Source organism: Vidua macroura, chromosome 2 (assembly GCF_024509145.1).
Source record: "Vidua macroura isolate BioBank_ID:100142 chromosome 2, ASM2450914v1, whole genome shotgun sequence".
Classification (NCBI taxonomy): domain Eukaryota; kingdom Metazoa; phylum Chordata; class Aves; order Passeriformes; family Viduidae; genus Vidua; species Vidua macroura.
Genome location: NC_071572.1, coordinates 117,381,467 through 117,398,085, shown reverse-complemented (window position 1 = coordinate 117,398,085; position 16,619 = coordinate 117,381,467). Strand labels below are relative to the sequence as shown.

At 44.2% G+C, this 16,619-nt stretch overlaps 1 protein-coding gene across 2 annotated transcripts in view; it reads right to left on the bottom strand.

The window, feature by feature from the left end:
• EVA1C (eva-1 homolog C) overlaps window positions 1–16,619 on the bottom strand; it is a 34,387-nt gene that overhangs the window by 2,356 nt on the left and 15,412 nt on the right. Inside the window, exons 3-7 of one of the 2 annotated variants that reach the window (XM_053970524.1) lie at window positions 16,001–16,124; window positions 12,892–13,044; window positions 4,770–4,913; window positions 1,465–1,536; window positions 730–822 (exon numbers count right to left, since the gene is read on the bottom strand). In XM_053970524.1, coding sequence (XP_053826499.1) covers window positions 730–822; window positions 1,465–1,536; window positions 4,770–4,913; window positions 12,892–13,044; window positions 16,001–16,124 — 586 coding nt within the window. The remainder of the gene's footprint in view (window positions 1–729; window positions 823–1,464; window positions 1,537–4,769; window positions 4,914–12,891; window positions 13,045–16,000; window positions 16,125–16,619) is intronic. The other variant, XM_053970525.1, reaches the window with a different exon arrangement.

Sequence of the window (16,619 nt, the reverse complement as noted above, 5' to 3'; positions counted from 1 at the left end):
GCAGCCATTCCCGCAGTGTTCCATAGCCATAGGGCACCCAAACCTCCTGACACTCACAGCCCAACCCTGCCAGCTCTGCCTCTCCAAACTGCTGGGCAAAAATCTATTCTGGTTATAACATTATAAAGTAACAACGTGACCCTGACCCTTTATGAGCAGCTCAGTGCTGTTGTCAACCAGCTACCAGAGCTCCGCACACCTTGTTTGGTCTTTCCAGCCATCCTGCCAAAATGGGCCTTGCCCTCACAAACAGGGGACATGAGAAGAGAAACTCTGGGCTCTGCAGGGCCTCGGCTGAGTAGGGAGCACTTTTCTTCCTTTGCACTTAGTGTTGCTAAGTCACAGAACCGCTTCATCTCTCAGCAGAGACAGCTGGGTTTGGGATGGCTTTTTGCTTTGTTTGTTACTCCTTGATGATCCACGTATGTATGCAACCTAACATCTCCAAAGATGGATGTTTCCAGTACTCTCACAGGTCAGGGCCAGGTTTTCAAAACTACTGAACAACCAACAGTCCCCATTAAAAAAGAGTCTGAATCCTTCAAGGCAAGGAATATTCCCTAAATATCAATTATGCTGGGATTGTCTCATCCACAAGATTGTGATTATACTGTAATAATATCATTACCATAAACATGGGATTACTTGTTGAAACCTTTGGAGTTGATCCCCCCGTTCCCACAATGCCATGATCTAGTGAGCCAAACAATCTCAGCCTCGTTTTCCTACCTCTAATGTATGCGAATGTAGCCAAGTAGTTAGAGCTAACAATAGTTCCATCTTTCTTTGGAAGTCTTGATTCCCTTGGATCAAGGTCAACACCTGTGACACGAGGAGGTAAAGCAAATTCAATGAAGCTACTAAATTGATATTCACCCGGTAACTTTGCAGCTAACAAGTCCACCCAAAACACAGGCAGGCCAGTGCTGTGCGGAATGAACTGCAGAACACTAGACCAAACAATGGTCGATAAGTTAAATAAAGTATAATTAACAAATTATTGAAAATGTCAAACATCTAGAAAACGGCAAATTCATTTACCAGAGTCTATTGCCAAGTGAAACCCCTTGTGCCTATTCCCATTGGGGTTTCTGAAATAATTTTACTTCATGAAGCTTCACAGTTCCCAATGACCTTCCCAGCCCAACCATGCCATGTGCTCCTGTTACTGGGGACATGCATCAGCCTCATCCTTAACTTTGTGGCCTTTGAGAAGAGCTGGTGTTGGCATAACTTGTAAAAGATTCTTCACCCTGAAACAACTGCAGTTTCACTTTTACTCTTCCCAGCATGCTGGCTCTAGGCAGGCTGGGCACGTCACTCTTCCAGCAGCTTTGCCCTGACTGCAGGACTGTGTTCACATCCCACTCCCAGCCTGTCCTCTGCTCTCCAATGGGAAGAGCAGCTCTTTCAGCAGGGTTTCCACTACTTCATCCCAAACCCAGTGTCTGTGGTGGTACATACCATCGTTCTGTTTGACAGAAGACTTGTTATCAGGGACCAGAGGGTTGATTGCCGTGAGGATAAATTTAGGAACTGCAGAGACAAAAGATAAATCGTGTTCTGTTAGTTTTAAGAACTCTCTCCCAGTTAATTACGAACCCCACTGCTAATCCTGGGTTTCTGACACTGGTATTGAAGGTTGCACTTGATCTTGGAGGTCTTTTTCAACGATAATGATTGTGTGGTTCGTGTGAAGTCAAGCCAGCTCTGGGCCTGTGACTGAATTCACACACCAGCCTGCTCCAGGAACATCAGTGCATCTCCATACAGCCTGGCAACCTGCCCATTGTTCTCAGCCCTTCAAGGGTGTGCCAGCCAGTAGATGGAGACAGAAGTGGCCTCTAAATTTGGCATAAACTGGGCTGCAGCCAGATGGTAAGTTGCATCTAGATACTGGGTTGGATGAGGATAATTCACTATTATTCTAAGATAAATGTTGAAGTTTTGTGTGACGTCATTTGCGAAGCTTCTGAGACGGACAGCTGCTGAGGAAGGTGGGGAGGATGGGAATAAATGAGCTGCATCTTTCTCATTTCATTATTTTATTTCCTTGATAAGTGTTCACAGTCTTCTTCAAATAATTAAAAGAACTACAAACAGGTGCATTGTACAGGCATGGAGAGTTCACATATTCTGTAACAGATGAATGGGCCCTTCGGCCACCCAGATCTTGGCACCTGTTTGTGTACTATGTGAAGGCAGTTTGCTTGATTTTCAGACTGACGGGGGGTAAAAAAGGAAGAAATTTCAAGTTTGACACTCACCTCTATCCCACATAGAAACATTTGCCAAGAAATAGTGTTGAGAGAGTTAAATGGAACAGAGGAGACTGAGGTTTGCAGCTTAGCATAGTTTTTGCTTGGAAAACAACTAAAAATAGCAGTTCTTTCTGAGCAGAACTTTTCTTTCTGTGTGGGCTCAAAGTCAGAGCTGTTTCCTTTCCTGATGAAGGAATCCTTCTGGGAGTCTTAGCTCCTGTTTGCAGTGGAAAGCCAACAGATACAGGGGTAAATAAGCTCATTTCTATTTTGTCTTGTACCTCGTGGTAGTCTGTAGCTGTTTTCCAGCAGCAGAATACTTTCCTTGGTGATTGGGGCAGTCAGGGAGCAGGACTGTTTCCAGCCTGCAGTCTGCATTTGCAGGCCTGGCTGTTCTGAACAACATGCCTGTGTGGTGGACAACATCCTGGGAGGACATGCCTTCTCCAGTGCGTGGCCTGGGACTCCTTCACCTGTGCCAATGTTCCTCTTGCTCCCCTCCTAGGGGGAGCTCCCCAGGGCTTTGCTTGCTCTTTTCCCCTATGTCATTCAAATATTTATTGCAGGGGAATGTTCAATTCAAAATGGCATGGACAGGAAGAGCCCCTGGTTGCTTGCATTGCTTGTTTTTATTATGGTGCCTTTCAGATGCAAGGGCTTTGACTGGTATAGGCTTCATCAGGTCACTGAACAGAACAGCTGGTACCAGGATAGGAATTTTTATTAAGATAATCACATCTGTATTACAACTTGTGCCAGCACTACTTTGGCAAGTAGGAGTCAGTCACCTCCTGCAGGCTGCCAAAGGCAGCCCACAAAGGGACTCTGGCATCCAGGGAGTGCAATACACCATGGGGCTGCAGGAGCCACTTTTCCTGAGAGAGGATTCCCTGATCCTGAAGAGCCAGGAAGTCCCACCTCATGCAGACAGGAGATGATGCTGAGCAGATCACTAGGGGCACCGAGTCTTCAAGAAACCAGCACCTACCAGCTCCTGTCATGTTTTTTTTACTGTCAGGAATGAACTGCAAATGTAAGAATTCAGCCAGGCACACTACCCCTAAACAGCTGCTGACCACTGGGTGGGGAGTATGGGGTTTTTTCACACTCCTGACCATGATAGAAATACTTCGAAGTGTGTTACAGCCCTGAGAACAAAACTGCTCTGCTCTGCTGAGTTCCTGTCACTACAGGGGGAGATCTATTTGCATTATCTTAGAAGCATCAGATTAGCAGGCATCCTCTAGTGAGGAGAAAGAATGGAAACTGTCATTCTGGAACATGCCAAATTCTTCCCATGTTCATTAGATGGTCTGTAAAATAATCGGATCTGCAAATCATTGGCTAACGCTTCAGACTGCAAAGCCCAGTAAGATTTGGCAGAAGAAAAACTCTTCCAAATGTGCCAGCAACACAAAAGAACACTATTTGTTACCCACGTGTTTTTGCAAAACCACATCCCTAAATAACAGAATGCATAATTCCAGTGCAAACAAACTCACTCTGCTTTTCTGGTACACAGACGTGCAAAGAGGAATGACTTTGTAATTATGCTCATGCTAATTATGAGAGAATTACATTAACTCATTCATAAGGGCAGCTGCACAATAATATAATGTATTGGTCCAATGGCAGATTCCCAGATCTCTCCAATAATAGGAAGCTGAATTACTGCACCACCTTTCACAGCTGACAAACCAATTCCTGGGGAGACTGAAAATATCTTGGGGCTCATTTTCCTCTGATCTCCAGATAGAGGTGATCTGGCCATCAATGTTACACTGTTGTTCTTAAAAGCATGTCTCAGGTAACCTGTGCCCTTTGACCACTACTCACTAGGGATGCAGCCAAAGGACTCTGCAATATGTACCCATAGAGCTGCTCCTATTGAAGCATTTTAGGGAATTCTGCTTGCCTCTTATGAAATTATATTAATCTATAGCAAACAATATGGAAAACTGTTCCCTCTTGTCTGAGGAATGAGCTGAAGTACTTTTCAGTCCTGCAGGGGATGTACAACCTCAAATCTTTACTTTTCATAAACCTTCACTTCCCTTTCCATGAGAAAGGAAACCCCTCTGTGAGGGAGAAGCTGTAGATGTACTCACATGAATCAGGTTTCAGGACTGGGCTTGTACACAGTGCTTCAATTATGCTGGACTGTTTTACCTGCATTGATGCCAGGCAATGCCAGTTTATTTTTCCTAGCTCTGTTGCAGGTGAGCTCTGTGGAACAAACTCTTATCTTGATAGTAGTTCTCAAAAATACTGAACTACATAGTTGATATTTTATGGTCGGTTGCATTTTTTATAGCAAAAAAACCCTTAATGCCAGAGTCTTTGTTAGGTACCGCTGTGCCCAGGGGGTTGTTCACGTATTTTGTATGGCTGTGTCACAAACTTCTTGTGTTAAAGGGAAATGAATATTTAGGACGGCTCAGTGCCCATATGTGGACATTTCTGCAAGAAAAAATGAGGGCTTGAAAATGATTGTGCATTTGCTCTTACCACATGCATAGCTGACATTTAGGTATTTTGTCACTCCAGGTAGGCACGGACTTCCAAAATCCTGGCTAGTGACAATGATTTTGCATCTCTGTTTCCCATAACACCTTTTTGATAACACTTCCAGCGCTGTGTAAGACAAACAGTCTGAAAGAAAAAATAGATAAAATAAATATACAACACCCTGGTGTTATCTTAAATGAGAGCTGCTGGATGCATGACTACACATACAAATCTGCACCTGATCTCAGGTGTAACTTCGCAGGATTTCAGGGTTAAATATTAAGGTTTGTCAATGCAAGGAAGTCAGCTGCAATAAAAATGTGAATTTGCAGTGAGGCAACTCTCCCATGTTGCCTTACAGGTGCATACTAAAGGTGCAGAAAGAGTCTCATCAAGCTCCAAACAGGTGCCCAATATAAGGTCTCAATGTTCCATTCAGGATGTGTTGGAAAAAATAAGCACATCCAAATAGCTCTCCATCTATGCCATCTCAAATCAAGAGAGATTAAATGCTGTTTCCAAGTCTGTTTCTTGGCCTTGGGTTACTGAGATGAGTCGACTGGATATCCCAGTTCAGTTCAAGTCAGGTGAGATCAATTTTTGTGTGTTGCAACAGCTCAGGTTACAGGGAAGTTCAGGGTATTAAAAAGTAGCTTTTGGTTTACTATGGAGAGGTCAAAATGGGCTCAATATTTAACCAGAGAAACATGTGGCTTCCAATAATGGGTTTTGCACTGGAGCTGGAATTAAACTTGAGTGGGAAAGAGTGTGAGTCACACTCTGCTTTAAAAAAAAAAAAAGTCTCTAAATGTGATTAAGTTCTCTGTATCCACATGTTCTAAACTCCAAGCCACAAAGCAAAAAAACACCCCGTGATTTTGGTTTCTAAACAGAAAGGATGCAGAAAGGACAAGTTTGGAGAAAGTGATGCTTCTCAGAATCTGTCTGCATCACCCCACACACTGCGGCTTTCTGTGTATGACAGATATATTTCACTCCAAGCCTCTGGGCGCGGGTACTCTCAAGGTCTGAAATGTCATTCTCTGGGGATTAAAACAGTCCCTCTTCCTACAATAAAGGATGGCCTTCAGACAGCTGCCAGCTGCAGAAGCTCATTTGTGCCTCCCTTGAGGAAGGACCAACACTGTTTGCAAAGATACTTTTGCACTGTATGCAAAGGTTCCCCAAATCTGTTTGAAAAGAAGAGAAGGTTTGAGACTGAGTTCTTGACATTTAATGTTTGCAAATGGGGCAGATTTGTGATTTTTAGAGTTAACTCCCTGACACCAGTACTAAATAAGTCATATACCTGGGCAGAGCCATCAGGAGATACTGGGCTGATCTGTCTGGCACAGGGCTCATGGATTGCTTTGGACATGGATTTTAGGACAGAACTCTTTTGACTTTTCAGAGACCTAAAATCCCAATACCTGTGTGTCCCAAGAGAGTGCTGGGAGGAAGGGAAGGGCTGACCTAAAGCATTGAGTTGTTCTGATTAAGTAACTCAGCAGTTTTAGTTTTCCTCCCTGGCAATTCCAGGTGAGTAAGGATATATTTGGATTGACATTTTAGGCAGCCAGTAGCTTGCTTTGGCAAGTACAAAACCAAGTGGAGAGTATCAGGAGGAGTTGTTGAGTGGTTCATAAATTAATAGACTGGGAGCACAAAAGCAAACTGGCAAACTGAATTATGTTTTCCATAGAATTTCCTGCCCTAGGAGCTACTCTGGGTGCCTTATAAAACCAGGAGGATGCTGTGCTGATAGTTTTCTACATATTCAGTGATATGGCAAGTGTTTGTTTCATTTTGCCTTTGCTCATGTTTCTGTGGGACTTAATAGCTTCTTATCATCTCTATCCATGTTGGATTTGGCTCCTGAGGAGCCAGTCATTATATGCCTGCAGGTTCTTGGCAGGCCAGTTTTTGGAGAACATACCAAGGCTTGCCTGGTGTCACAGGTGAGTAAATGCAAACCATGGCCTGTTTCTTCTGCAGGACAGGACAGATGTTACCTGGAAAGTGTTATAACATAAATAAACTTATTTAAAACTTCTTGCATTCTGAAAAGATTTTGGGTTTTAGTGATTTAATAGAAAATCCTAGTCTGGTTTACATGTGGCCTTGCTACCTTCCCAGTAGTTCTCCCAGCAGCTATGATGGGATTAACTTGAATAACTTAACCTCCTCCTGGTCAAACACCTTATTCCAGTAACTGAATGAGGAGAGGTCAGCACTGTGTTTTGAGTAAAGGAATCCCCATGGAATGGCCCCAAAGAAACCATGGCTTGGGAGATGAACATAAATATGCAATGTGGCTTCTTTCTGTCTAGAAAAGTGCTTTTGGATCTACACAGATATCCCTGGGGCTTGTTAAGACTGGTACTAAACATTTTCAATAACCTGCCTCTGGAAAGGCACATTCCCAGAGTGCTAAAAGGCTGGTGGCATCCAGCGGTGGTGGACAAGGCAGCAGTATGTGGCTGGGAAAACACTCCATTCTCCATGCCTTTCTCCCAAAGTTGCTTGTTACACACCAAGACTGTCGGTGGATCTTTTGTACCAGACACTGCTATGGATGGCACGGGGACACGGGTGTCAAGACGAGGTTCTTAATGCAGTAATAAACTATCCAATCTGACTGCAGCTATTTAATAGTTGGAGCAGAAAGCCTTGTTTCTGGAGGAAAGGCTCTTTCAGCTCCCTAATTAGCTTTGTTTTGGAAAGTTTTGGCATGCAAATGACATGCCATAAATCACACAGGCTTTAATGAGAAGTAATTTGTCTTCTGGTTTCTTAAAGCTGCTCTCAATTCAGACAGGAGGAGCTTTCCCTCCTTTTCTTTCCACCCTGCACACAAAACCTGCAGGTGATGGAGCATCTTGTGCCAGGCTTTAGGAACAGTGTCCTGTCTCACCGTCTCCAAATGCTTCCAACTGCTTTCATCCCCAACTGCTCCTTACACTGCTTTATGTCTTCTGGGCTGTGCCCACACACAGAAGAATAAGGAGCTCGCTTTTAAAATCAACTGAAAGCAAAGATTTCACACCTCCAAATCAGGATGGCTTGTGCTTTGTGGAGCCCAGATATCAGCTGTGGGGACAAGAATTGACAAGGGGAAGCTGTGGAGTTTGGAGCAAGCTAAGGCTGCAGACTCCTAAAGAAAGCTGCTGAAATAATATGGTAATTTATGCAAGAGCATGGCACACAGGGTCCTGCCTGTGCATCAGAAAAGGGCCACTCGAACTGCTGATTCCAGCAGAAACACACAATGAGATTGGCAGCACTTTTGTACAAAAAAAACCCCAAACGTGGTGTCTCTCTCCTCCTTGCACATGCATGTGCAGAGTGGGGGATCCACCCCTCCAAACACCAAGGGCAAGAGACAAGTGTGGCTCTCCACTTCCTAACAGCAGGAACCAGACTCCCTGCTCCCTGCATGTGCACAGGCAGGAGTTCCTTGGCTCCTTTTAGACTTCAGGGCCAAGTGTACTTTTCCAAACCTTTCACAAATGTGAGCCATGAAAAAAATAGACCCAAGAAACCCCTGAACTGCTGGTAAAGAAAACATTACTGGTTGAAGTGATGTGTGTCTCAGCGTGCTTCAAGCAACTTCCACCAGCGAAATCTGATCTTCCCTGTTCATCTCAGAGGAAAGTTATTTGGACTCTAAAAATGGTGGCTGGTCTCTTCCTGCCTTCAAATAATCACTCCTCATCCTGCTGCTGCACTGAAAACCTCTTCTTTTAAGGGAGTTTTGGCTTGACAACATTCATAGGGGTGCAATGGCTCCTACTGGCACCTCTTGAGGCCCAAAGCACCTATTTAGCTTCTCAGTTTGCTCAGGCTGACACAGACAAGGACCTTTTCATATCTGATGTCTGCACAAAGAAAGAGCTGACTTAAGGGGTTTTGTGGTGGAAGTAAAATTGAACTATTTTATCCTTACTTTTGCATCCACAAAAATTCATTTGATTCCTGTCTCCCATGCCCAAAGTGCCAAGGCAGTGTGGAAACATTTCCAGACCTGCCTAAAGCTGCTTGTACCTTCACTGCTGTTATTTCTGCTCTCAAGAGACCTTCCCAGGGGACAGGCTCACACCAGGCAAAGAGTACATCTTTTAGTAAGAGACAGAAACCAAAAGCTTTTCAATCAGTCAGTGAATAAGAGGCCCTTTGAATTGGCTACAATATCCAAGCAAACAAACAAAAAGAATCACAGCATCATAGAATCCTGTTACATTTAAAAAATCATGACACCTAGTTGGACTGGAAGGAACCTACAGGATTTTGAAAATCCTCCTTGCTTGACTTTCTCACCCCTTCTCCTTACCTGAATTCTACTGGGAATAAAGAGGAGACTAGGACAAAGCCCAGCCCCAGGGTATGTCTTGGTACAGTGCAAGCTGTGATGAGAGTTTGTGAATTCTCCACCTCCCCTCTCAACCCTCCAAAAGTGGGACCAGGTGAAAGAGAGGGCTGTACCAGAAAGAACCCCACCTTCCAGCAATGAGAACCGTGTCAGGGGTAGAATTCAGGGCTCTGTTGGCCACTGGTGCTTGAGGGAACATACATCTGACCAGCCAATGCGCATCTCTCGGAATCTCCCCCAGATTGGGGTGACTCCGGGTGGTGGTAAAGTCTCTCCTCCAACCCGTGCCTTCAAAGAAAGACTCAGCAGTCTTCAGTCGTCTGGTCTCAAGGCAGTTTATTGCATGTTATCTCAAGGCACACAGACTCCCTGGCATTCTCCCTGACTCCTTCTCCCTCTGCGTCTCTCTCCGTCTCCTTTAGTCTTCGTCTCTCCCGCCCAAGGGGCTGGTGCCATCTTTTATATCACACATTACCTATCAAATGTTTATAGTTTTTCCCCAATGCCTATTACCTATATTGAACAGTGGCTTTCTACTCTAAACCAATCTGTGAGTGCCAACATCACCAAGAACATGGGGGATAGGAAGGAGAAAGAAGGAGGACAGGGCACGCCCAAATCCCTCCATCTTAGAACCTCTGACCCCCATGTACAAAACTCAGACCCCTCTGTACAAGGCCTAAAAACCGCCTTGTACAGCACTCAAAAATCCTACCTTTTACTTTGTGATTACTTCTATTATAATATCTAAACTTTTGTGATTTCTTGTTCTTCCTGCAAAGTTGGTAAATTGTTCCATGGGTCAAATTCAAAATCACAGGGGTTTCTGGCTGCCTGCCAGGGTCTCAGAGGCTTCTGCCCTGGACCCGGAACATCCAAGAGTGTCTGAGGGACACCTTGGGTTCCGACATGCATCCAGAGGAATTGCTGGGAAGGATATTGCAGTGTTCTAGCTTGCAAATTGAACCTAGAGACAATCCGGTACCAAGCCTTCTTTCAAGTATTTTCAAGTATTCATACACAAGAGTAATTTATTATTTGAGAGGTATTTGTTGACCTGAATCTTCCTGGTGCTCTCTATGGTAACCTGTTCTGGCACAATTCTTTAACTTTTTCTGACCAATAAGTTTTCTGTTTCCTCATGCACATGTTAGTACAAATATAAAAGAGATAATGGGTCAGAAAAGGCAGCAATTCTCACAGGAACAGACTGCTATGGTTTCCTGCTTTGGTGCTGGGCACAATGGATTCCTCTAGGCAGAACCATCTGCTGCAGAACCACACCCAGAATTTTCTTGTGAAATTTTTGATAGTCTTAGTAAAACAGGAAAGTTGCTTGCTGGAAATTCTGTACAGGCTTAACAGTGCCAGGCATTTGGACAGCTGCAGAGGCAGCCATTAAACTGGCTCAGAAAACCAGTTGCTTAAGTAGATACTCATGCTAAATGTGGAGGGTGAGGCTCAGGATCCTACAAGTGCTCAGGATACCTCCCACAGCAGAGATGGATTTATCTAGTTTATTTCCTATATGGAGAAGAGCCTTTTTGCCAAAGAAATGTTATGTTTTCCTGGGTCCCCTTTGAAGCAAAGCTCTGAAAATCTATCAGCTGATTTGACAGGTGGTTCACAGAAGAGTGATGCTTGAGCTCAACGCATCTGTGCAGCCCGGAGCTGCTGTTTGTCACTGCTGTCACACACATCAGCAGGTAGCCAAGATCTCGAGGACTATCCAATTCAATACTCAGTACACCTGGCAGGACTGCATCAGGTATGGAGGGATGCAAAACTTCTGAGCTCACCAGAGACTTTCTGGGCTTGTCATTAGGACCTATGGGTAACTTCTCTTGTGCATAGTGCTAAAAAAATGGCCTCACATTTTCTCTGTGATGCAGTGAAAGAACTGGAATGGTTTGAGCGCTTCCCTTAGGCTGAGTTTCACCAATGTGAGCAGAAACAATAATGGATGTGTGCTGGAGCCGGTTCAGCTTTTGGTGCAAAGACAAATGGGTACATGGGTTCTGATTCAGGAGGGAAGAGCTGTCTCAAGTCATTACATTCAAATTACCATTGTTTTCTATGAGAGAAAGGTACGAAGTCATTGCAGAAATCCAATCATGCACCCACTTACATCTGTAGGTGCTTAAATAACCACATAAGTAAGATTCAGGCTCGAGACAGATAGATCTGGAGCCAACTGGGTCTGGCTCCTAAGTGCCAAGTCTTTTGTGATAACTGAATGGGAACTCCCAGGCCACACAGGGGCTTTGGGAAATTTCAACACCTGCAGAAAAGTCACTGGCACCACGCAGGAAGAGGCCAAGCACTTCCATTAAGTAGTAGGAAATCTATACAAGGATCTACCTTCTGTAGATGTACTTTGTGTTTGTCTCAGGTTTTTTTCCTACTACTACTGTCTTAGGCTGCTTTACATAACACAAAACCAGTGCCAGCCAGGGTGTTGCTGCTCAGGTGCTTGCACACAGGGGCCACAGCAGAGCTTGTTGCTGTTGTAAATTCTTTCTCTTTATCCTGGGAAACTTTATCCATTAGGAAGGGTTTGCAGAATTCTGATTGTGAACTGTGAGTGCTGACATTAGAGGCAAGGGAGTGATTTTGAGAGGTCAGTGAAGTGCAAGACGTAAGTGTGGTGGCAACCTCTCTTGATCAGCCGAGACATCTCTGCCCTGCCTTGTGTCACCTGTTAATGCCACTGTCATAAGGGGTGCGGGGGCCTGTCAAAGACCTGCTAAAATGTTTTCTCCACAGAACAGACAGGCACTGCTAAGTCTGTCTGAAGGCCCAAGAGAGCCAGTGTGAAAAACAGACCTGGCAATATTAAATAGATTCTTGTCTAAGAACAGATTGTGATTTTCAGCCAATAAATTTTTAATAGCATCTATGTAACTAAATAGAAACACTGGCTTGCAGACAAAGGGCTCTTAAGATTAATTATTATCTCTTCTTGATGTTCAGAGATGCTTCTCACAGGCGACATGTAAAGCATGTTTCTTAGGAGCAGTGTTAAGCCTTTGCACAGGGCTGGCGTCAGTCATGCAAGCCCTTCCCTGTGTAGCACCAAGGGGTTTGAACAGCACATTCATCTCGTGCTGGCCTTCTCATGGCATGAAAAGTTACCTTCATGCCTTTGGTGTCACCACTGAAGGTACTATTCAGCTTAGTACTAGGTACGTAGGGCATTCCTGACTTGGTGCCAGAGAGAAGTCCCAGGTACATTTAACTTTATAGTGTGCCTCCACAGCCCTGGGGTCTGGTCATACAACAGCATCTAAAGCAATGGCCCTGCCCCATGGAGCCTCTCTGTGCAGTCTGCAGCTAATGCAGGGAATATCTGGCAGAAACAGGTATCAGAGAAGAAGGAGCAGTAAGACACAGTATCATGACACTCGGGTCACTTGGTCATTGTCAGAAGCTGGAGGAAGAAGAGAGACAAACAGCTGATATTTAGTATATGTCACCTAAATTCAAGACAGGCAAGGGAACTAGTTTTTGATGCTAATCATACTAAGAACTGATTAACTATATGAAAGTTCATTACTTTGCTACATTTCTTACTCTATGTTCCTCCCTCATATTGGGCAATTTGTTTGAGTTTCAGAAATAATCTCTTTCACTTTTCCATCATGGATGCTTTCAAAACACCACTGCTCTTGCACCTGAAGTTTCTGCCCACCTGTGTTCTCTCTTCCCTGTGCTTCTGCCTAGAGAAGGTCCCTCAGTGGTGCCCAAACATACCAAAGGGGGGTGTGTGCTCCGCCTTTGTTGAGCAGACGCTCTCCTCGTGTGCCCATCTGCCATAGGTGGCCGAGTAGATGATAAGGAACTTGGATTCCTGACAGTGGAGCTTCAGTTCCTGGTTTTCACATGCTGATTTGGTTTTGTATTCAGCTGAAGTAGAAGCAAACAGCAATATGATAGTGTGAGGCAATTTAAATAGCTGGACTATTAATAGCAAATAGCAGCAGGACAGAACTTTCCTGCAAATGCTGTTGCAAGTGACACATGGCACCTGTACAGCTAGACACAAAGTCAAGAGCAGAGTGCTTCTTCCAAATGAATTGTGCCCAAGTGACTGCCTAGAGCCTGTGGCTCCATCTTGAACAGAATAGAAAACCCTAATCTTGCCAATCTCCTTTCCCAGTGAAACAGCCTCCCTGCTTTCTTGGCTTTCTTTCCACTCCTGCTCAGCAAGAGAAGCTTCACCCTTGCCTTTTGTCTCTCCTGGGGACCCTGTTGCATTCTACACGTGCCCCAGCTGCCTCTGCACACTCATCAGTCAGGCAGGGTTGGCACTGCTCAGTGACAGCGCGGGGCGAGCTCGGACAACGGGAGGACAGAAGGCCAAGACGGGGTCCCCACCCCAAGCCAGACAGTGCTGTCAGCTGTATTTGCACTGTTCCACCAAGGTCAGTGGGTTTCCCTGGGTGCCACTATCCAGCAAGGGCTCATTTGAAAGTTTGGCTGGCAAAGTGATATGAATTAGGAGCCTGAAAAAAATCCCCCCCCCTCCCTTGCTCAGCTGGCACAGGCAGCCTGGCAGCACCCTCAGCAGAGGTGGGGAAGGCACTGAGCTCATCTTCATGGCTTATCCCTCCTAGGGTACCTCTTTAAATCTGCCACCTGGCCAACAAGGCTCCTCCTGGCCTAAGCAGCCACTCTGTTCCTGGCACTTCACTTTCTTAAGTCTTTCTGGTTGAGCTGTGGTGCCAAACCTTTTTAAGGCAGATAAGGTCAGGGAGAAGAGTTTATTCTCCTCCAATTTTTTGTCCTCAAAAATGTGAAAACAGGAAAAGGAGATTCCTGAGCTGAGCAGAAGAAAAGGGAAACCTTTTTGTTGGTGAGTGGTGTCCCTCTGAGTGGAGGGTGGATGCTGGTTCTTTGGGAACTGCAGAGAGAAAATCCTCCTATCTACTCATGAATGAAAACATTATTGTTTCATCCAAAACAGAACAGATAAAACAATGGGTTAATGTTTTTGATAACAGTCCATTTTTTTCCATTTGAGCTCATCAACAGCCACAAGCTTAAGTGTAAAAAGGAGTGATTTTGAAAAATATTTTGAAAACATTTTTGAAAACATTTTGAAAAATACTTGGCCTACTGCAGGTTGTGACTTCTGCAGAAGCACCTGCCATGCTGTGCACACATAAAGAGGCCAAAAACCTGGGGTCTGTGCCCAAGGACTGACAGCCTGCAGCTGGACTCTGAGTTTGCCTGGCTATGCTGGAGAGGCTGTGGAAGTACGTATAACCCCAAGTGGTATCAGGCAAGGAGAAGATAAAACATACAGCAATAATAATTCTAAATAGGTGAAAAAACAAGGGATTTAGGCAACTGCTTAAGTGCCCACTTGAAGGCAAGGAGACTGCAAAATATACTTGAAGTTATCCTGAAGTGATTTCCTGAGTAAGGATGTTTTCTGCTGCCAAGACTAACAATATTGGTATCTTACCTACAAATATAAATTTCCTGTCACTGAAATCATGTCATTTCCCCTGGAATTGGATTATTCCTCAATTCTGAAGGCAGCAGCTGCTGTTGAATATGCCTTTGACCAGCTTTTTAAAAATTCAGATCACAGAAAATACTATATACTCAAAGAAGCTCATCTCCCGTGGGAAAAAAATAATAAGCAGCTTCTGAAAGTAATAAACAGGATGCCAATTCACTTTTGATTAGCAAAAAGAGATTTCTAATGACACAGACACTGCTATGATATTCAAATCCATCTACTATTAATAATGGACTATTAATCTACTATTGATAATTGCAATATACAAAAATAATTAAACTATTGAAATAATAAAACAGATAATGAAAATTTTAAATTTGAGGCATTTTTCCCCCCTAATGATTGGCCCACTGTATCTCCCTGGGAGTTCTCCAAAGGTAACATCTGCCTACTCCACTCCATTTCTCTGCTCTGACTTCCACTTTCCATGAGCTGGCCCTTCAGTTTGCTTGCTACCTCCTCCTGTTCTACCCCTGATATCTATCTTAGTGCTCTGATTAAATAAAAGCCCCTTAGTGCTTTCTCCTTTGCTTGCAGGTTGTGTTTTATTTCTGTGTTGGCTGGTGAACCCACCCATAAATCATCATTCGGCTGTTTTGTTTGGGACCCATTTCAGCCACACCAGGAATTCACTGCTGAAGGAGCTGAGCCCCCAGGCTGCTGGAGCTTGTTCTCGCATACCATAGCAACAAGGAGAACAATTAAAAACTACCAGTAAAGGAAACCTCATGAAGATTATCTTGATCATTCTTCCCCTTTCTCATGTTTACAAAGTGGATTCTCTTTGAGTCAGGATTTGTCCCTTCACATATCATCATTGAATACCTGCACAGAGCACAGGTGATTCTACAATAAAAGCCTCTAACCAAGTCAGCACATGTATCTTCTGGCCATTATTCCATAAACAGGAGGTATTTTTGAATCTTTGAAAGCTTTGGGCCCAGCTCCTTAAGTATTTTTTGCATATTCCTTCCTAGGAAACCTTCATTTGGATCCTTAGCCCAAGCATCTGGTTTTGCTGTTCAGCTCTTTCTAATATGACATTATCATTGCTATTTCACTAAATATAATTTCCATAACACTTTTCCTTTCTAGTCTGATGTCTGACATCTGCCCCTGCCAAACTACACTGGTCATTAAACTGGCAGCAAGCACCCTGAAGCTGCAAACTCAATGGAGAGCTAAGGTTAAGTAGAAAAGAACAATTTGTTATCAATCCAGGAGCCCCAAAACCTCACATGGATTTATGCAAAGCCTTGTGCTGTGGCATTTTAACCAAAACAAGCAACAAAACACGCAGAAAAACACATTTGCCTGATAAAGATTACTTACTAGGTTTGCATTTAAAGGAGACAAGGAGGAATTTAGTGGTCCCTGGACACAGATCAGGCCCAAAAACCCGACTATTGACAAGGAGTTGGCAGGATCTCAGGTTTTGGCATTCATCCAGTACTTTCTAGAACAATGGGCAAAAAGGATAGTCTTGACAACAAGGTATGAAGCTATACAGCAATGAAAACACTTAGTTGTACTTTGTTCTACACAGGAGAGAAATCACAACTTTTTGGCTATAAACATGCAAGAAACATCTGCATCACTGGATCTAGGCCATAGCTCTATGGACTTGGGAGTCATGGCCAACTTTATGGGAACACATTGATCACAGCTATGCTGACAGCAAATTAGGATGTTACTAACTTGCTGTTGTTTGTCCCTTTTCCCTCTGCCCCTGGGGAGGCTGGCCAAGTTCCCCTGAGTGCCACCACAGCCTCGATGGTACAGAGCCCAGAGCACGTGGAAACACACTTAGCCCCCAGCTGTCTCACTGACATGCTTGAGGGACTCGTACACTCCTGAGCACATTTATGGGAGTGCAGTGTCCAGGGAAAGCATGGCAACAAAAAAGGTGTCTTCTTAACCACTTCTTCTTGATCTCCTTACATGTACCTGA